Source organism: Haliotis cracherodii, unplaced genomic scaffold (assembly GCF_022045235.1).
Source record: "Haliotis cracherodii isolate W230 unplaced genomic scaffold, xgHalCrac1.p SCAF_1, whole genome shotgun sequence".
NCBI lineage: Eukaryota > Metazoa > Mollusca > Gastropoda > Lepetellida > Haliotidae > Haliotis > Haliotis cracherodii.
The window spans coordinates 47285252-47308036 of NW_027266264.1; the positions used below are offsets into that span (position 1 = coordinate 47285252).

The 22785-nt window shown below is 39.0% G+C and overlaps 2 protein-coding genes across 4 annotated transcripts in view; both read left to right on the forward strand.

Annotated features, from left to right (window-relative positions):
• LOC139478472 (uncharacterized) overlaps window positions 1–19842 on the forward strand; it is a 71494-nt gene extending 51652 nt beyond the window's left edge. For all 3 annotated transcript variants that reach the window (XM_071260946.1, XM_071260957.1, XM_071260964.1), the window contains 12 exons: window positions 168–289; window positions 1451–1552; window positions 1825–1914; window positions 3497–3616; window positions 7628–7832; window positions 11249–11398; window positions 11637–11722; window positions 12149–12222; window positions 13564–13643; window positions 14698–14857; window positions 15840–15913; window positions 17903–19842. In XM_071260946.1, the coding sequence (XP_071117047.1) occupies window positions 168–289; window positions 1451–1552; window positions 1825–1914; window positions 3497–3616; window positions 7628–7832; window positions 11249–11398; window positions 11637–11722; window positions 12149–12222; window positions 13564–13643; window positions 14698–14857; window positions 15840–15913; window positions 17903–17976 (1337 nt within the window). In that variant the 3' untranslated portion in view covers window positions 17977–19842. The remainder of the gene's footprint in view (window positions 1–167; window positions 290–1450; window positions 1553–1824; window positions 1915–3496; window positions 3617–7627; window positions 7833–11248; window positions 11399–11636; window positions 11723–12148; window positions 12223–13563; window positions 13644–14697; window positions 14858–15839; window positions 15914–17902) is intronic.
• Window positions 19843–20842: 1000 nt separating this feature from the next.
• Window positions 20843–22270, forward strand: LOC139456042 (aggrecan core protein-like). Its single transcript, XM_071237555.1, has one exon. It carries the CDS (start codon window positions 20843–20845, stop codon window positions 22268–22270), a length of 1428 nt encoding a protein of 475 aa, XP_071093656.1.
• Window positions 22271–22785: the final 515 nt, after the last annotated feature.

A 22785-nucleotide genomic window follows, 5' to 3' on the forward strand; every position in this document is an offset into this window, starting at 1 on the left:
CACGACAACATATATTGTAGGGCAGTTTTTGCACGCTTTAAGTCAAATGTTCATAGAGTTTGTCTGTCACTCTATGACAGTTCATACTCCGCTGTACTGACACAAACTGAAATTATATACTTAAGAGTGTCACTGATTTGATGACTCATGTCATGTGACCTATTTAGGAGGTGTACTCAGTGTTGGAGGTGCCCACAAGATACGCCCAAGGATAATCTTCATCACAGATGGACTGGCTTCTAATGAAAGTAGTGAAACCGGACCTGACACTCCCTCGACAGATCATAATGTATGTAAACATAATACCTCAGCAGATCAGAATGTTTGTCAGTTAATGTCTCAACAGACCATTGTGTATGCCACCTTAATGCTTCAACAGATCAGAATGTATGTCACCTTAATGCTTCAACAGACCATTATGTATTCCACCTTAATGCCTCAACAGATCAGAAAGTATGTCAGTTAATACCTCAACAGACCATTATGTATGCCACCTTAACGCCTCAACAGATCAGAATGTATGTCACCTTAATGCCTCAAACCAACCATTGTGTATGTCACAATAATGTGTCAACAGATCAGAATGTATGTAACCATAATACTTCAACAGATCAGATTGTATGTCAGTTAATGCCTCAACAGATCAGAATGTATGAAAGTTCATACCTCAACAGATCAGAATGTATGTTACCATAATGCTTCAACAGATCAGGATGTATGTCACCATAATGCTTCAACAGATCAGAATGTATGTCAGTTAATGCTTCAACAGATCAGAATGTATGTCACCATAATGCCTCAACAGATCAGAATGTATGTCACCATAATGCCTCAACAGATCAGAATGTATGTCACCATAATGCCTCAACAGATCAGAATGTATGTCACCATAATGCCTCAACAGATCAGAATGTATGTCACCATAATGCCTCAACAGATCAGAATGTATGTCACCATAATGCCTCAACAGATCAGAATGTATGTCACCATAATGCCTCAACAGATCAGAATGTATGTCACCATAATGCCTCAACAGATCAGAATGTATGTCACCATAATGCCTCAACAGATCAGGATGTATGTCACCATAATGCTTCAACAGATCAGAATGTATGTCAGTTAATGCCTCAACAGATCAGAATGTATGTCACCATAATGCCTCAACAGATCAGAATGTATGTCACCTTAATGCTTCAACAGATCAGAATGTATGTCACCATAATGCCTCAACAGATCAGGATGTATGTCACCATAATGCCTCAACAGATCAGGATGTATGTCACCATAATGCCTCAAAAGATCTTTGTGTATGTTTCCATAATGCTTCCACTGTCATTGGAATTTTTTAAATGGTGTACCTTCAATTTACCTTTAACTTTTATTGACTCAAGAACAAAACAGTTTACTGTGAGGAATTGGACTTTCTGTTGCATGGATGTTTAATTTTCAGACTAAAATCCAATTAATTCGATTGGTAAGTGAGATGACACCAAAGAAGCACAGTTCAACACCACATCCTGTCATATGGATTCCCGTTGGAGAAGCTGACAGAGTAGGTATTCTTTCACCATCTCCCTTAACATTGTAATTCAATCACTCTTAGTTTGTAATTTAGTGTATTGTTTTGTGACCTGTAACCAAACCATTCCACAATGCTTGGTGTTCTTCTGAGTTTAAATTCCATCTGTTATTGTGCTATAAGTTGACATCCAAAGGAACAATGACCAAATATTTTAGACAGATAAGCATCTAAATCAGGCTTCATTTTCCAATTGTTTGAAATGTTGTTGGAATTATTTCAACAGTCTTTGACACTCTCCACAGGCATTCCTTACATCCCTATCAAAACTTGGTGATGGAAATATCATTGAGAGCAAAGACGTCCCCACTCTGTGTACCTACTACAGAGTACAGGTAAATATCTATATAGCACAGCTTGTTTTATATGACAGACATTAAAAGACTATGCAGTAATTGATCTGTGCTTTATGGGGGATTGGTTTTGGGTTTCCAAGGAGATTCATGTTTGGAGCTTGTTGAAGTGATTATGATATGCTTTTCTTGTACAATTCCTGTTATATAAAAGTGAACAAGATAAGAAATAAATTGGAGGATATATATAATTTAACTAATTTTACTAATAGATATTTGAAATTTACATTCAGTGAAGGTCAAGGTCAATGTGATTGTCATTCTTAAGGCAGTTGAATAAGAACAAGTAAACAAGAAATAATCTGAAACTGAATCTTGTTTCAATATAGCTTGTGGCATGTAACTTCTGTTTCATATATGGGTTTAGTTATTGATTCGGAAGTGCATGTGGCTTTCTTGTTAATGTAGCATTGGCATGGGATTTTCTGTCGTAAAGTTACACATGTATTTTCGCTAACCAGAAGTGATTTCATAACTGTCTTTTTAAGGTAGGTATAAGCACAGAACTTTATATTTTAAAGTAGTCTTGTGTTAGACATATGTTTTCCAAAACTGGAAGTGAGGTATTTAATTTTCTTATTAATATTGTAAGAGGCATTGGACATTGTGTTTTTAAAGTTGTCTTGCATTAAACATGTTTTTCAAACCTGGAAGTGATGGCATCAATCCTGAGTGCTTATATTGGATTTTCAGTTTCAAAGTTGTACTGCACTGGTAACATGTTTCCAAAAACAGAAGGGATTGCATTCAATGGAAATGCTTATAACGTGTTATTAACATGTAATGCAAACACAATCCAATTTAAAAAATAAAAAAAACTTTAAAATCTTTAAAGACTCTTCGTTTGAGAAACCACAAGGCCTGGGAATCTGAATCTAATTTTTTTCCTGACATAAAAATGAAAAACAAATATTTAAAGGTGAGGTGAGGTGAAATTGGGTAACGTCGCGTCCAAGATTATTACACTTATATAGCGACGTGCATGTACCTGTGTGTGTGTGTCACTTCGGGCTTTCCTCCCACATTAAGCTGACACGCCGTGATATAACTGGAATACTGTTAAAAGCGGCGCTAAACCAAACTCACTCACTCACTCACTGTGTGTGTGTGTGGCTGCTTGTACTAGTCCGAACTCATGCGGATTTATAGTGCTAGCCCACTGAGATACCATGCCGCAGTTTAACATGAATACCCCAGTCAGACACAGTATACTGACTTCGAGCCGACCAGTCCTTGTTTTAGCCCCTTAATGCCGAGCGCCAGACAGGGTAACAATAAGTACCATCTTTTAACGTCTTTTGGTATGACGCGGCCAGGGATCGAACCCCGGACCTTCCGCTCTCTGGGCGGACGCTGTACTACTAGACCACTGAGGTGGTCCAAATATTTAAAGCAAAGACTCATTTAGAATCTTCTTTTCCGAACACCAGGCCCAGAGAGCTGAAGCTTTATAAAGATGCATGTATATGACTTAACTGTGACTTAAAAGAAAAACATTAAAATGAAAGACTGATTGCAGATACATGAGCATATTAGTTTTATTTTTTATTGCTTACTTATGAAGGAAAATATTGGCCGAATCTTCATGTGTGTAAAGAACAACTCTGGTGACTGGAGTAATCTGAATGAAGCCATCGAGGCAGTGGCAGAGGCCTTCATTGGAAACATGAGGCCAGAGGAGAAGGTACGAAACTTGGTGACTCCTTGGACAATGAAAAACAATTCCATACTTTTGTCAGTATATCACCAACAGACCTTTTACTGTTCTCTGTTTAGGAAAAGTGACTGACAGGATCACTTCTTATTGCTATCACAATTACCCAATCATTATCTGTTATGATTCCCTTTCTTACTAGTATACTTATACAACATGACCCTTGTTATATCTACAGCACTAGTACCGGTATACTACTACAACATGACCCTTGTTATATCTACAGCACTAGTACACAACTACAACATGACCCTTGTTATATCTACAGTACTAGTACCGGTACACTACTACAACATGACCATTGTTATATCTACAGTACTAGTACCGGTACACTACTACAACATGACCCTTGTTATATCTACAGTACTAGTACCGGTACACAACTACAACATGACCCTTGTTATATCTACAGTACTAGTACCAGTACACTACTACAACATGACCCTTGTTATTTCTACAGCATTAGTACCGGTATACTACTACAACATGACCCTTGTTATATCTACAGCATTAGTACCGGTATACTACTACAACATGACCCTTGTTATATCTACAGCACTAGTACACAACTACAACATGACCCTTGTTATATCTACAGTACTAGTACCGGTACACTACTACAACATGACCATTGTTATATCTACAGTACTAGTACCGGTACACTACTACAACATGACCATTGTTATATATACAGCACTAGTACACAACTACAACATGATCCTTGTTATATCTACAGTACTAGAACACAACTACAACATGGCCCTTGTTCTATCTACAGTACTACATGTAGCACATAACTACAACCTCACCCTTGTTATATCTACAGTACTAGTACACAACTACAACATGACTCTTGCTATATCTACAGTACTAGTACACAACAACAACATGACCCTTGTTATATCTACAGTACTAGAACACAACTACAACATGGCCCTTGTTCTATCTACAGTACTACATGTAGCACATAACTACAACCTCACCCTTGTTATATCTACAGTACTAGTACACAACTACAACCTGACCCTTGTTATATCTTCATCACTAGTACAAAACTACAACCTTACTCTTGCTATATCTATAGTACTAGTAAACAACTACAATCTGACTCTTGTTATATCTACAGTACCAGTACACTACTACAACATGACCCTGGTTATAGCACTAGTACAAATACACTACTACAACATGACCCTGGTTATAGCACTAGTACCAGTACACTACTACAACATGACCCTGGTTATAGCACTAGTACCAGTACACTACTACAACATGACCCTGGTTATAGCACTAGTACCAGTACACTACTACAACATGACCCTGATTATAGCACTAGTACCAGTACACTACTACAACATGACCCTGATTATAGGACTAGTAACAGTACACTACTACAACATGACCCTGGTTATAGTACTAGTACCAGTACACTACTACAACATAACCCTGGTTATAGCACTAGTACCAGTACACTACTACAACATGACCCTGGTTATAGTACGAGTACCAGTACACTACTACAACATGACCCTGGTTATAGGACTAGTACCAGTACACTACTACAACATGACCCTGGTTATAGGACTAGTACAAGTACACTACTACAACATGACCCTGATTATAGCACTAGTACCAGTACACTACTACAACATGACCCTGGTTATACGGTAGTACCAGTACACTACTACAACATGACCCTGGTTATAGGACTAGTACCAGTACACTACTACAACATGACCCTGATTATAGCACTAGTACCAGTACACTACTACAACATGACCCTGGTTATAGTACGAGTACAAGTACACTACTACAACATGACCCTGGTTATAGTACTAGTACCAGTACACTACTACAACATGACCCTGATTATAGGACTAGTACCAGTACACTACTACAACATGACCCTGATTATAGGACTAGTAACAGTACACTACTACAACATGACCCTGGTTATAGTACTAGTACCAGTACACTACTACAACATGACCCTGGTTATAGTACGAGTACCAGTACACTACTACAACATGACCCTGGTTATAGGACTAGTACCAGTACACTACTACAACATGACCCTGGTTATAGGACTAGTACAAGTACACTACTACAACATGACCCTGATTATAGCACTAGTACCAGTACACTACTACAACATGACCCTGGTTATAGCACTAGTACCAGTACACTACTACAACATGACCCTGGTTATAGGACTAGTACCAGTACACTACTACAACATGACCCTGGTTATAAGACTAGTACAAGTACACTACTACAACATGACCCTGATTATAGCACTAGTACCAGTACACTACTACAACATGACCCTGGTTATAGTACGAGTACAAGTACACTACTACAACATGACCCTGGTTATAGTACTAGTACCAGTACACTACTACAACATGACCCTGGTTATAGGACTAGTACCAGTACACTACTACACCATGACCCTGGTTATAGCACTAGTACCAGTACACTACTACAACATGACCCTGGTTATAGTAAGAGTACAAGTACACTACTACAACATGACCCTTGTTATAGTACTAGTACCAGTACACTACTACAACATGACCCTGGTTATAGCACTAGTACCAGTACACTACTACAACATGACCCTGGTTATGGCACTAGTACCAGTACACTACTACAACATGACCCTGATTATAGCACTAGTACCAGTACACTACTACAACATGACCCAGGTTATAGCACTAGTACCAGTACACTACTACAACATGACCCTGATTATAGCACTAGTACAAATACACTACTACAACATGACCCTGGTTATAGCACTAGTACCAGACCACTACTACAACATGACCCTGATTATAGTACGAGTACCAGTACACTACTACAACATGACCCTGGTTATAGGACTAGTACCAGTACACTACTACAACATGACCCTGATTATAGCACTAGTACCAGTACACTACTACAACATGACCCTGATTATAGGACTAGTACCAGTACACTACTACAACATGACCCTGGTTATAGGACTAGTACCAGTACACTACTTCAACATGACCCTGGTTATAGCACTAGTACCAGTACACTACTACAACATGACCCTGGTTATAGTACGAGTACAAGTACACTACTACAACATGACCCTGGTTATAGTACTAGTACCAGTACACTACTACAACATGACCCTGGTTATAGCACTAGTACCAGTACACTACTACAACATGACCCTGATTATAGGACTAGTACCAGTACACTACTACAACATGACCCTGATTATAGCACTAGTACCAGTACACTACTACAACATGACCCTGGTTATAGGACTAGTACCAGTACACTACTACAACATGACCCTGATTATAGCACTAGTACCAGTACACTACTACATCATGACCCTGGTTATAGTACGAGTACAAGTACACTACTACAACATGACCCTGGTTATAGCACTAGTACCAGTACACTACTACAACATGACCCTGATTATAGCACTAGTACCAGTACACTACTACAACATGACCCTGGTTATAGCACTAGTACCAGTACACTACTACAACATGACCCTGATTATAGGACTAGTACCAGTACACTACTACAACATGACCCTGATTATAGCACTAGTACCAGTACAGTACAACAACATGACCCTGATTATAGCACTAGTACCAGTACACTACTACAACATGACCCTGGTTATAGCACTAGTACCAGTTCACCACTACAACATGACCCTGATTATAGCTCTAGTACCAGTACACTACTACAACATGACCCTGATTATAGCACTAGTACCAGTACACTACTACAACATGACCCTGGTTATAGCACTAGTACCAGTACACTACTACAACATGACCCTGGTTATAGGACTAGTACAAGTACACTACTACAACATGACCCTGATTATAGCACTAGTACCAGTACACTACTACAAAATGACCCTGATTATAGCACTAGTACCAGTACACTACTACAACATGACTCTGGTTGTTTCTACAGAATGCGATCATCCAGGAGGTAAAGGTGAAGCTGGAAAGAAATGATACCAATGATGTTGATGATGACCCTGATGGTTATGACAAGATTAAAGAGCTCAAGGACTTGCCTTCCCTTGGGTCAAGGGTCATCAGAGGTCCTGACTGGAAATACCAGGACCAGGATGTAGGTGGACCAGGAACAGTTATCAATCATGCTGATGATCACAGTAAGTGATGCATCTTGTCATGTAGCTATTATACTGAATGGGTTGAATGTACGAATGAATTGTTGTATGGAACATGCACTTTCACGTCATATGTCTTCTTTTTCTTTCCTTATTGAATAAGATACTTTGTCTTAATTAGTAATATATCACCTACTTCAAATGATAGGGAAACATGTCAAATAGCTCAACAACTGTCAAGTACAGATATGGATGTCCTGGTGCCAAGTCCATATCAAGAGATTTACCCTGAGATTTTGTATATGACTCTGACTCCCACAATGCACTTGTGGTTATTAAGCAATTTGTCACAGAAATATCCGTTTTGTGAATGTTGATCGCCAGGCACAAGGTTCACGGTCCTGTAGTTGTAGTATGAAAGGCTGTTATACTCTTCATCAGCCCCACTGTACGTGAAGTACCATCATGTAACATGCCCCAATAAGCAAGCATAGTGTCTCACCTCCATGTCACAATGTTGAGATCTGGTTGGTTCACATGTTCTTGAAAATGTATCCCACCTGAGAGGGAAATAAATTTCTGATTGGGAGTATAAATTTCTTATACCCCGCCACTAAGAGAAAACAGGCTGCATGTGGAATTCTTAGCTGGAGAATATATCCCTTATACCCGTTTTTGAGTTAATGAAAGTCACGTGACCCAGCACAAGTTAACCTCAGGTCAATCAAACAACTGTTTTCTATCAAATTTCATTTTTTTCATTCTTTTGCAATGGCAGATTGAAACATGCCTGTAAGATAAGTTTGTTGTAGCATTACCACTCGGGGTAAATGTTGTTTTATACGTCCCTAGTTATTTTTTATACCATTCACTGATCTGAACTGATGATCTGATCTGATGAAATTAAAATATAGGAAGTGATATATATTGACATGGTCTATTGTTACTTGCATTGATCTCAAGTTTATACAGTCATATTTTTTACATCTCTGCTCAGCTTAAGAACTGGCTTGTTTGAACAACAGTGAATTGGACCTTAAAAATAGTTACTTGATGTGATTGGTTCTATATTATTTTGTTGTTGTAATAATTATATACTCAGTCTAATTTTAATTGCATTGATCTCTAAAAGAAAATACAGTTTATACAGTCATATGTATTAACATCTCTGCTCTGCTTAAGAACTGGCTTGTTTTAACAGTAACAAGTATTTAATTTCCCTACTCAGTTTCTTCAGGTAATGACATTTTTATACACGAAGCTGCACAGTACAAGCCTGACAGATATTAAAAAATAAGTCAAACAATAGTGGTTGGTCCAGAACATTTACATAAATAGGGATGAAACTAAGTTCCTATTGTGCCTACATTATTTTCTGTAGGCAGAATGGGATGTAGGCAAAATGGGATGATAGGCAGAAGGGGATGTAGGCAGAATGGGATGTAGGCAGAATGGGATTGAACCATCAGTGATCTGAGGTCCACTTCCAGTGGCTTGTTATTATGTGATTGTAAGCTGTCTGACAAATTACGACCCAAATGGCAAATGTTTTACGGTACAGCTGATACTTTCCTGAAGTGATTGGAAGTACTCAATAGATTTTCCAGAATTTTAGCTATTGTTTCATATCTTGGTGACCACAGTATCTAAAGTGTCAAATATCATTTCTGGGTCATTGCTACAGATAACAATAGGAGTGAATAAAGTTTAAATTGATAAACATTTTCATTGTGTACAAATACATTTTGGGGGTCATCCAGTTGATTGGGTACAAGTTATCCAACATTTATGTACAAATCCAAATATACAAGGTATGGATCTCATTGGGTACAGATTGTCCAGTCCCCTTCCAACCAATGATGACATGTGAAGTTTCTCATGAGCTTCAAATATCATTTTCAGCAGCAGCTATACTGAAAATATAAAATGTCAACATCTCATGTATTCGCCGAAAGGGATTTTATTGGGCCTAAAAAGCAAAATAGCAGTAAGAATTATATGAATGGATCACTGAAAATCAGTGATGACACATATGTATGTGAAAAGGGTATGTATGTCCTAAAGCTGTTTATGGCTACTGCTCAGACATTTCCGATCAAAATTGACTGTTATGCTTGTACATTCTTTCACAATGCATGTTTGGCTCTGTACACATCTTCTCTGAAATTATCAGACTGAAGAAGTTGAACTTGACATGGGTTTCTCTTATGATGTCATCATGTTTTGTTCAAACAATTAGGATTTTTTTTGTGTGTGAAACAATTTGAAAAGTTGTGTGACATAAAACATTCTCTATAGAAGGTATATAAGGCTCAAAGTTAAAACTTTGTGAAAAGTAAATTTATCTGTGTAGTGCAATAATCTTCTACAATAGTACATTCATTCTGGCATATTTAGAAACATTGTGAAAATTTACTTTCTTGTTTTATATTTGTTAATAATTTTGTCCCCAGTATTTATGCAGAAAATATATGAATAGCAATGATGACAGCAACTTTTATGAGTGGTTGTTGACTCCATACCCACTGAGCTACATTGCCAGGGCACTATGTTTCACATTTTCTCTTACTTTTGTCCTCAGTATTCATGCAGAAAATATATGAATAGCAATACTGAAAGCAACTTTTGTTAAGTGTCTGTCTTGTTGACATTTTATAAAACATTTATAGAAGAGCTACAGTGTTGTGGCACTACCTTTTATTAATGTCGCTGAATGCATGTTACTTTTTGTATTATATGTTTCCCCACTGGGAACTGATGCTCTTAGACCAAGGTGTATGACCATGTTTTATGAAGCAGGCAGGTTTTAAGTTATCATGTGTTTTACCCATCCAGAATGCAAGTCACTGAACCAGGAAGTGGATGTAACTGTTATTAATGTGTCTCGATCGAGGCACCTCTTTTAAAGTTGTCTTACCATTGAACATGTGTTTCCCAATCCAGAAGTGCATGAACGTGAACTGGAAGTGCATTTGACTTTCTTATGCAGTTAGTACACAGGGGGCATGAGGGCATGAAGGTAGCTAGAGGAATAGTACTTTCTGGTTTTCATTTGTACTGCATTGGGCAAGTGTATACCTAACCGAAAGTTATGTAAGTAGACTGGAAGTGCCTTTAGATTCCTTTTTATGTGAACTAAAGAGGCAAAGAACTTTAATCTGGAATGAAGTGGCAGTAGGCATGTTTTTCCCTGAACTGAAAGTAATGGTATCACACAGGAAATTTGTGATGGAAATTTGTGTTAATGTCTGGAGGGCTTCTTCTTCGGTTTCTTCAAGTTTATTCACAGATACTTGTAATTACTAGTACATCACTAGGGAAAATGTAAGATAAATAATAAGTAATGTAAGACAGTCACACACCATTATTCAGGGTTTCGTTCTTCTGTGGGTTCAAATAGACAGCTTCAGTAGAGAAGCACAGTTTTTTCATTAATGAAGTCATTTTTTTCATTTCAGAGCTTGTTTGGGTTCTGTGGGACTTGAACGACAAATTGTGTCGCTACAGATTTGGCTTTGAAAACAAGTATGACATCAATGTAGTGGAAGACAAACAAAGGACACTGAAGGAGGATGAACTGATTGAGGTTGGGTGTAGGGTTAGAAGAGGTAAGGCCCATACTGCTAATTCATTGATATGTACCACATGATCACTAAAAACTGTTTTGCTTAACCATGTTAACTGTGTCAGGAGTCAATCAGTATTTGGTAACGATAAAGCTGACCAGTCAAGCACCCTTTGAATGTGGATATCTCTTTCAGTGGAATCAGCTTGTGCAACTTATGACAATGTTGAGTATTTGTAGAGTAATGACCTAGTATGAGAAGTAAACTACTGTTTGTCCAGGTGCTGACTGGCCATATCAGAATGAGGATGGTGGTCCCGGTAATACTGGTGTGGTCATCAGAAAAAGGAAAGACAATAGTGTAAAAGTATGACATTCTTCCTACTTTCTATCCTAAATTTACTGAAATGTTCACAAGCTTTCTTTAAAGGTAAAGAACATGATGAAGTGTTAAGACGTGCCTAACTTTGTTAATCAAATATACAAGTTGAGATTTGCATTATGTACAATGGCCAATGTGAGTATTGCATAATTTGACAGAGAATGTATTTTTTAAACATCATATTTTTTGCATGACTACAAACTAAACTCAGTTTTAATCACACCCCACCCTCACTGAGTTAGTGCCACATACTCTCAATATGAAAATGCAAATATGTACATAAATCTCTGGAGCTGTCACATATACATCCAGTATGTAGATATACTGAACATGAAAAGTAAAGATAAAGTTCCTTAAAGTCCATGAACATGTTTTTTTATGTGTTCTAGTGTTGATGTAACTACTTTGCAGGTGAGATGGGAGAACGGCACCATTCAGCCGTGCAGATACATCACTCAGGAAGGAAAGTTTGAACTGGAGATATGGTGAGTGTGTTGAGCTTGCTGGATGGGTCATGTTTAGCTCTTGGTCCTCATTTGGATTTCACAGGAGTATTGATCTTCACTGCCCCATGCTAGGAGATTGAGACATGTGAGTAGTGATCTTCACCACCCAATGCTGGGAGATTGAGACATGTGAGTAGTGATCTTCACTAACCCATGCTGGTAGATTGAAACATGTGAGTTGTGATCTTCACCACCCCATGCTAGGAGATTGAGACATGTGAGTATTGATCTTCACTACCCCATGCCAGGAGATTGAGAAATGTGAGTAGTGATCTTCACCACCCCATGTTGGTAGATTGAGAAATGTGAGTAGTGATCTTCACCACCTCATGCTGGGAGATTGAGACATGTGAGTAGTGATCTTCACCACCTTATGCTGGGAGATTGAGAAATGTGAGTAGTGATCTTCAATACCCCATGCCAGGAGATTGAGAAATGTGAGTAGTGATCTTCACCACCCCATGCTGGTAGATTGAAACATGTGAGTATTGATCTTCACCACCCCATGCTGGTAGGTTGAGACATGTGAGTATTGATCTTCATCACCCCATGCTGGGAGATTGAGACATGTGAGTAGTAACCTTCACCACCCCATGCCAGGAGATTGAGACTTGTGAGTATTGATCTTCACCACCTCATGCTGGTAGATTGAGACATGTGAGTATTGATCTTCACCACCCCATGCTGGTAGGTTGAGACATGTGAGTATTGATCTTCATCACCCCATGCTGGGAGATTGAGACATGTGAGTAGTAACCTTCACCACCCCATGCCAGGAGATTGAGACTTGTGAGTATTGATCTTCACCACCTCATGCTGGGAGATTGAGACATGTGAGTAGTGATCTTCACCACCTTATGCTGGAAGATTGAGATATGTGAGTTGTGATCTTCACCACCTCATGCTGGTAGATTGAGACATGTGAGTAGTGATCTTCACCACCTCATGCTGGGAGATTGAGACATGTGAGTAGTGATCTTCAATACCCCATGCTGGGAGATTGAGACATGTGAGTAGTGATCTTCAATATCCCATGCTGGGAGATTGAGAAATGTGAGTAGTGATCTTCACCACCCCATGTTGGTAGATTGAGACATGTGAGTAGTGATCTTCACCACCTTATGCTGGGAGATTGAGACATGTGAGTTGTGATCTTCAATACCACATGCTGGGAGATTAAGACAAGTGAGTATTGATCTTCATCACCCCATCCTGGTACACTATACAATTTCATACAGTTTATGACTGTTATCCATCGAACCTTACAAGGTTTTGTTTTACCTGATGCACTCAACAACCGAACATTTTGATTAATTTCAGTTTGTCTGATGATCCATCACATACCAGTGGCCAGAGTGGATTCTCAACAAGTGGTATTCCTCTGCAGGATGATCAGGAAGGTGACACATTACATTCCACTTGAACAGGATATTTGTTGTTTGTTCTACATCCTATTTAGACACAAGATGTTGCTATTAATATGTGTGTTAAATTAGAGACCATTTAGTTTTTATCTTCACCAAATTAGCAAAGAATAGTGAACTCATACCTGTCTAATAATTTGACCATATATGGGAGTACTGATGTCGTGGACCAAGTTGTGTCAAACTTTAACCAATAGGTCAGGAAATTTGGTTGTTTCATACTTTTAATGACACCATCTGTACATAAACGGTCCATTAACTTAATATAGGTAATTAAACAAAACATGTCTAATAATTTGCTCAATATGTTAATAACATGCAGTGGTCCAATAAAAGAACTTTTTTGTTTTGCATTGAAACATCTAAAACATGTAAATTTAATGTCAGTATTGATGCATCTGACAATTAGAACTTACCAAACTCTCGAGTCTAGAGAATTTCCTCTAGTCATGCCATTTGACGGTTGACAGGAAGGAGAAAGTGTTTGTTTGCTGAAATGGAAATGGGGGAAAATCACAGGGGAAATGCCTAACTTCATGACTCATCAATGAAGATTTTATGCTTAAAGTTTCATCATTTAATGACAGCTTCATTACAGCTTTGTACCACCAATTGTAATGTCGCCATTTAGTAATGACAAATTAAGAATTTTGTGAACCATTAAAGTTTCATAAAGTCAGTAGTTAATGAAGGGACTAGTTCTGAAGCAGAAATGATTTGCAAATACTAGAGCAGGTTTAACTGCTGACAGAACAATAAACATTCTGATCTGCAGGTAGCTCTGTTGCCCTTGATTACCAATCAAGTACATGTATTTCATAGTGGCTCGGATGCGTGGTTTAGCTTCCACGTATATGCAACAATATAGTGATCACACATTGGTGTCCAATGTCAGAATGTTCACATAATTTTTCAACTCACGGATGTTTGCCAGTTTCATACCATAATGAGCTTCAAAACATGTTGGGTAGGATTGGGCTATCAATTGAAGCTTTAAGTTATTTTGATAATTTGTCCGACTCAAAATCAGAACCTGACATGCCGACCCCAGAGAAGCCTCACATGTTGTGGCAGTGGCACGATGACCCCGGCCAGTGGAGGCTGTATAATAGGGAGGATAATGACAAACTCACCAGGGAGTTCACTCGAAAACCCGCTGGGTCTTGTATATTACAGAAGAATGGGAGAAGGTAAGATAGCAAAGAGTAACTGTACAAATAATGTGTAGCATTCCTTTTAGACAGCATCAGCGGTCTACTGGTAGGGTAGGGTGTCTGCCCGGAGTGCAGAAGGTCAAGGCTTTGATCTTCGGCCTGCTTCATATGAAAAGGCCTTACAACATGGTACTTGTTGTTATCCTGCCTGGCACTTGGCATTAAGGGTCTAAAACAAGGACTGGTCTGCTCGGAGTCAGTATAATGTGTCTGAGTTGGGTATTCATGTTAAGCTGCGCATGGTATTTCAGTGGGATATCACTGTAAAATTGGCATTAGTCCAGACTAGTACAAGCAGCCACACACACATGCATACATGTCACTATTTAATTGCAATAATCTTGAATACAACATTCAACCCATTTCACCTCACGTTACCTTTCTATCATCTACTTTGGGTGGCACAAGTCACTGTCAGCCACATGAATCGATTCACTGATATTGATTTGTTTGATTCACCTCAATGTGACAATAAGCATGAGTTTATCACATTACTGGATAACTCACCTTTGAGCAAGATGTGAAGTACAAAGGCATTATTGTGTAATATGAGTGTGTATATTATCCTCTGGCAAAGTGCAAGTAATTTTACATTCCCAACATCGTGTACATTGGGTATTGACCTCGCTCCAAATCCATAGTTTCAAAATTAAAAGATATGAAATCATTGTTAATTTGATGTAAAAGATTTTGAATTTCAGGAGGTTGTTGGATTGGGATCTTTTTGAAAAAAATATCTGTTCCATAAAATTGTGGGAGTAAATATATTGGCAACAGCTTTTCAAACAGAGCTCATGAAAGCTTTTTTTTTAGCAGAATAATAATATAAGTAACAAAAAGATAACCTGTCCGTAACAAAACATCCATGGTGACCTGTGAGGTTTTAGGAACATAGTAACTGTGTGATATATAAATTTATAATTAGGGTATACTCATTTCATAGTGTATCATGTTCCAGTTTCCGTGTCTTGTTCGGACTGATGCAGGAGAAGGATGTGGATTCTGGTATCAGGCATGATGTCAAACGCCTCAGTACGTAAGATTTGTATGCTTTGGTATACATATATTCTTTACCCTTAATGAGTGGTGGGCTAGCCTCGTGGTTTAAGAATTCGCTCGTCACACCAAAGACCCGGGTTCGATTTCCCACTATGTGTTAAGCCCATTTCTGGTGTCTCCTACTGTAATATTGTTGGAATATTGCTAAAAGCAGCGTCAAACCATACTCACTCACTCACTTACTCACTTTTTACCCTTAATATCCTTTGTCAGATTTCCAAGTTTGATCTTTTGGGGTATGAATTTATGTTTTTCATAGAAGTCTAAGGTGACAATTATTCCCCTCCTCTCTGCAGTAAGTACAAGGGAAAACTTAATATAGTAGGTCGTTGAGTGAGCAGTGTTTAAAACAGCTGTCAGCACTCTTTCAAAATACATCACATCAGCATCTATATAATCTAGTCTGGACCAGACAAACCAGAGACTGAGGACCTCAACAGCTGTCCATGCCATTGGGACATGATCACGTAGTCTCAGTCTGACCACCAAACTATCACTTGACTCTCATAGGATACTGGGGCCTATTTTGATCAGGAATCCCTACAGAGTGACTGTCAGCTAAAATAGATTCATCAGAATTGATATGGTGACAAGGATGCAGAAAGGTGTGAGACAGCACAAAGCAATTTTGTGAAGGTTGGACTTACCACTGCTCAAGGCTGTCTTGTAGTGATCTCATTAACATCAGATCTAAGTTCTCATGCCCGTAAACAAAGATCTGAGGACATCCCATTACAGGTCACGTCAGAACAACCTTTCACAAACTTTGAAATGACTCACAACAACATCAGCCAATTAGAAAGCAGCTGTCTCGAGCTTTACGGCACTCGTTTCAACCTGGCGACTTTCATTTTAGACTACGCTTGAAAAATATGATGACACAGGTCTCGATTAAAATGTTTACAACTGAACAAACGAACATTCCAGAAGGTCTAATGTATGGTTGAGATTGTATGGCAGTGCTTCCCACGTACTGTGCAACACCTCCCCAGTGCAAATGTTTATCACATGGAAGCAAAAGATGGACAATAATTTTCATGGAATCAGTTGTACGGGCCGTAAGAATCTTTTGGAATACCCTGTGTTAATGTTTTCAAGGTTGCATGATTAGAAAACACATTCACTATCACTTTCACGATCTGGTAAGCGACATTTTGATTGGTCTGGTGAAAGGTCGTTCCAAAGTGACCTGTAATGGGATGTCCTCAGATCTTTGTTTTGCTATAGCGAGAACTAAGATCTGATTTTAATGAAATTGTTCTAGTAGGGAATGACTATGTTGAGGACATGTTCAGTGTCATACATTAATCAAATAGAATAGGCGTGTTTAATAGGACATCATACCTAGTTTGTAGTTTATCAAAATCTAAGAGTGTTTAAAACATTATTTTCCTAATTATTATTAAAACATGTAAGCCAAGAAGTGTCAAACTCTTTTGAAAAAATTGAAACATATATTTTTTTAAGAAAATAATACCAGTAGGTGCATTATCGATCAACAAGAGGTTTGAAATTGGGATTGTGCTTCTGAAACTATATGATGGTATGTTTTAAGAAAATTAGTTCATCTCAACAATGATAACATCAAAGGGAGACTACATAGGGTCCATGGTCTGCATGTGTCAAGTCAAGTTGTAGACATTGTCTCTATTTGTTAATAGGATGTTCATTTATTGCTGCATCAGTGAAACTGACAGCAACTACACACAAGCAAGGCCTCTAATGTCCTTCATTTTCCCATGTATGAGGGGCGGTCGGGTAGCCTAGTGGTTAAAGCGTTCGCTCGTCACGCCGAAGACCCGGGTTCGATTCCCGACATGGGTACAATGTGAAGCTCATTTCTGGTGTCCCCCGCCGTGATATTGCTGGGATATTGCTAAAAGCGGCGTAAAACCATATTCACTCACTCACTCACTCCCCATGTATGACAATACTGATGTCTTTGTTTGCGTTGTTTTTCAGTTGTCAGTGATGAAGAGAGGGATGAATACATCGCTAAGGAGATCTCAATGAATGATGGACATTTCTGGACATAAGGATGATGTTCATATGGCTTGTTACAAAAGTGGAGCTACTCTCCCTGCTGTGTGCTCCCAGCTGGACTGTCATGAGTAAAACGGACTGTCAGTGTATCGGTCATTGGAGTCAACATCATAGTTCCAACTCAGTTCCAGATCTGTTTGCTCTGGTTGAAACTGTTTGTATTACACAGTATGTTAAAAGCTTAAGAGATTGACTGGGAAATGAGTTTCATAGCCACATGACACTGTTTACATGCCATGGTCCTTGTTATTAAGTCCTTGTAGGGTGGGTGAAATGGGGTTAAACGTCACGTCCAAGAATATTGGACTTATATAGCGACGTATTAACTCATTGTAATAGTGGCAATACAGTTTTATTAATAACACTTGATTGAGAATTTCTGCTTGCAAAAAGACTAAATTTTTGTGAACATGATCATTTTCTATTTTTTCCTATTTTCATTTTCACTTTGGTGTTTTTGCAGAGATACATTAAGAAGGATAGCATCATAGATTTAATGTTCCGAACATCCTCTTAGTGCAAAAGTATTTTTGTATCATGTCATATATGGTTTGGCATAGTTTTACCCGAAGGATACATAATAAACTCTTAATGAAAATGTGGAAAGGTTATACAGAACAAGAATGCAATAAGAAGAAGACATGTTAAGATTTTTGCAAAGTGTAAAATTAGTCTTGAAAAGAGGTTTATGATCACAGTTATGAATATGTCACAACATATTAGGGTTCTCATCAACATGTTATAACCCCCTAAATGTAGATATGATTTTGGTAAGTATACAGCTGACATGTCGACGTCAAGCCAAAGCCCAGCAGTCAGAACGCTGGTTCACATGGCTCATTGTTGCCGGAGCGACATTTGAACCGAAACAGTGATCCTCACTCTGCCACCACACTGCAGGGGATTAACAGTTGCTGTGCTCATACAAGCACAGGGGGTATGCGGAAAGTGCTCACAGTGGAATATATCATGGTATATGTATTCTAAGTTCGCATTTCACGGACCATAACCATTCAATTATATATTGGCGAAAATTGCACTAAGCTCACTGAACAATAATTATTGTCTCTGAAGGATGTTACAATATTATACGTTGTGTTGACAGTTGCAGAACAATTCTTGGTTGAACATCTCCAGTGTAATGTTTGATTTTTATTTCTAAAGACAAGGTTCTGGCCTGCAACATGGTTGGTGGTAAAGCGTGTTTCAATCTGCGCTTTTGTTATCTGTCAGAAGTAAATCCTTGTTAGTGTAAAGAAAGGAAATAAAATGCTCTTCCAGAGAACGAGCACTGAACTTTAAACCTCTCAGTTGATGGACCCATTATTTGTGATCAAACTAACTTTAAGTATATATGTCTATTTTGATATGCATGAATTCTTGAAAGAGAATATATATTGGGAAAGGCCATTTATTACAATAGCAAATTTTTGACATCCTGAGGAAGTGTCACTGCAGATGTGGAAAGAGTGTCAATGAACAGGACACACCTGTTTCCTCAGTATCATTGTTATCAGGTCCTATACTTGAGTTGAATAATACTCATGTCAGGATTTACACAAGAACAAAATAGCCAACAGTTTATCATGCAACTGAAACTTGTCATCACAGGGATGAAAAGTGCAAATAATCATGTAATTAGTTTGGACAGATATTGATTTACACAAACTGAGTTTAAGCTACAGAGGTGATGAGGTAAGGAGTGTGTCCCATGTCCTGATTGTGCAACAGCATACAACAATGTTGAACATCCAGGTACATGCGCTTTTTCCGATTCTCATGATATCAATATCTTTATATTGATGCAAAGCTTTATATGTGTTTTATTTGAAAGAATTGTAAATATCGACCATGCAGTGTGATTTAAACTTTGTGCTTTAATAAATTATATATTCCTGCAAAAAAATTATGTTTTTCATTTTCGTCTTGTCAGCAGCCTCATGAAATGTGACAATTGAAGGTTCTTTTCAGAATTTGACCACAACTGCTCCTGGAGTGTTTGTTTGTATGCAAAGATCATTGACAGTAGAGGATATTTTTCCATGGACCTGTTCCAAATTGACCTTGGGATTCTTTTGGCACTTGTCAAAGGTCAGATGGTAAAACAAGTAAAACTTTTGTGATTATTCTTTTGATATAAAATAAATAAAGATGTTTTTATCATTTTACTTTGTGCCAAGGATGAGTGAAGGTCAGAATTCAGATGTTTGTTACACATCGATATATTATCAGTTTTTGAGGCTGTTGCCTCTGCAGTCATGGAACTGGATATTGGCAGCTATCCTGTCAAATCCACATCCTCACACAGCATTTCTGTCAAAGGTCAAGGTCAATGTGGCATTAAGCCTCTTGAATACAAAGTAAAATGATAACCTCCCATGTACTTTTTACACTTAGACCCTGGGAATTCTTTTGGCACATTTTATGAGAAGAAAAGATCTCCCTAAAATGTTTGTGGATATTTTAATTGATGATTTCATTTCCAAACATTGTATATGACCTTCTCAAGGAGGAGGCACCGCCTTGAAAATGTTTTGATCAAACTTACGTCTAAAGCTTTCAGATGTCTGTATTGACTGAGTGAGTTGGTTTTAATGCCACATTGAAGTAAACAGAAGGTTAGTTGTGTCAGGCATGTCAGGCTTAGCTGACGCAAACGCAAAATTATTCTACTTTGTGTGTATACACCTCTGCCGAAAACCTTCGGCAGAGGTGTATAGACACAAAGTAGAATAATCACAAGATCAATTCTTTGTGACGTCTATTTAAATGAATACAATTCCCACACCACCACCAGCCCCATTCATTTGTTAAGAGGCATGGTTATCTTCAAAGGCATGGAACGGAATACACACCCACATGAGTCTCAACACATCCTACCACTTCAAACATCAGGTGACAGCCTCAGTGCACACCCACATGAGTTTCAACACATCCTACCATTTCAAACGTCAGGTGACAGCCTCAATGCATGTCCACATGAGTCTCAACACATCCTACCACTTCAAACATCAGGTGACAGCCTCAATGAACACCCACATGAGTCTCAACACATGCTACCACTTCAAACATCAGGTGACAGCCTCAATACACACCCACATGGGTCTCAACACACCCTACCACTTCAAACATCAGGTGACAGCCTCAATGCATGTCCACATGAGTCTCAACACATCCTACAACTTCAAACATCAGGTGACAGCCTCAATGCATGTCAACATGAGTCTCAACACATCCTACCACTTCAAACATCAGGTGACAGCCTCAATGCATGTCCACATGAGTCTCAACACATCCTACAACTTCAAACATCAGGTGACAGCCTCAATGCATGTCAACATGAGTCTCAACACATCCTACCACTTCAAACATCAAGTGACAGCCTTAATGCATGTCCACATGAGTCTCAACACATCCTACCACTTCAAACGTCAGGTGACAGCCTCAGTGCACACCCACATGAGTCTCAACACATCCTACAACTTCAAACATCAGGTGACAGCCTCAATGCATGTCCACATGAGTCTCAACACATCCTACAACTTCAAACATCAGGTGACAGCCTCAATGCATGTCAACATGAGTCTCAACACATCCTACCACTTCAAACATCAAGTGACAGCCTCAATGCATGTCCACATGAGTCTCAACACACCTAACCACTTCAAACATCAGGTGACAGCCTCAGTGCACACCCACCTGAGTCTCAACACATGCTACCACTTCAAACATCAGGTGACAGCCTCAATGCACACCCACATGAGTTTCAACACCTCCTACCACTTCAAACGTCAGGTGACAGCCTCAATGCATGTCCACATGAGTCTCAACACATGCTACCACTTCAAACATCAGGTGACAGCCTCAATACACACCCACATGGGTCTCAACACACCCTACCACTTCAAACATCAGGTGACAGCCTCAATGCATGTCAACATGAGTCTCAACACATCCTACCACTTCAAACATCAGGTGACAGCCTCAATGCATGTCCACATGAGTCTCAACACATCCTACAACTTCAAACATCAGGTGACAGCCTCAATGCATGTCAACATGAGTCTCAACACATCCTACCACTTCAAACATCAGGTGACAGCCTCAATGCACACCCACATGAGTTTCAACACCTCCTACCACTTCAAACGTCAGGTGACAGCCTCAATGCATGTCCACATGAGTCTCAACACATCCTACCACTTCAAACGTCAGGTGACAGCCTCAGTGCACACCCACATGAGTCTCAACACATCCTACCACTTCAAACATCAGGTGACAGCCTAAATGCATGTCCACATGAGTCTCAACACATCCTACAACTTCAAACATCAGGTGACAGCCTCAATGCATGTCAACATGAGTCTCAACACATCCTACCACTTCAAACATCAAGTGACAGCCTCAATGCATGTCCACATGAGTCTCAACACACCCTACCACTTCAAACATCAGGTGACAGCCTCAGTGCACACCCACCTGAGTCTCAACACATGCTACCACTTCAAACATCAGGTGACAGCCTCAATGCACACCCACATGAGTTTCAACACCTCCTACCACTTCAAACGTCAGGTGACAGCCTCAATGCATGTCCACATGAGTCTCAACACATGCTACCACTTCAAACATCAGGTGACAGCCTCAATACACACCCACATGGGTCTCAACACACCCTACAACTTCAAACATCAGGTGACAGCCTCAATGCATGTCCACATGAGTCTCAACACATCCTACCACTTCAAACATCAGGTGACAGCCTCAATGCATGTCAACATGAGTTTCAACACATCCTACCA

Excerpts from the sequence above, each read along its gene's own strand:
- LOC139456042 (XM_071237555.1), top strand. The coding sequence starts at position 20,843 with ATGAGTCTCAACACATCCTACCACTTCAAACATCAGGTGACAGCCTCA.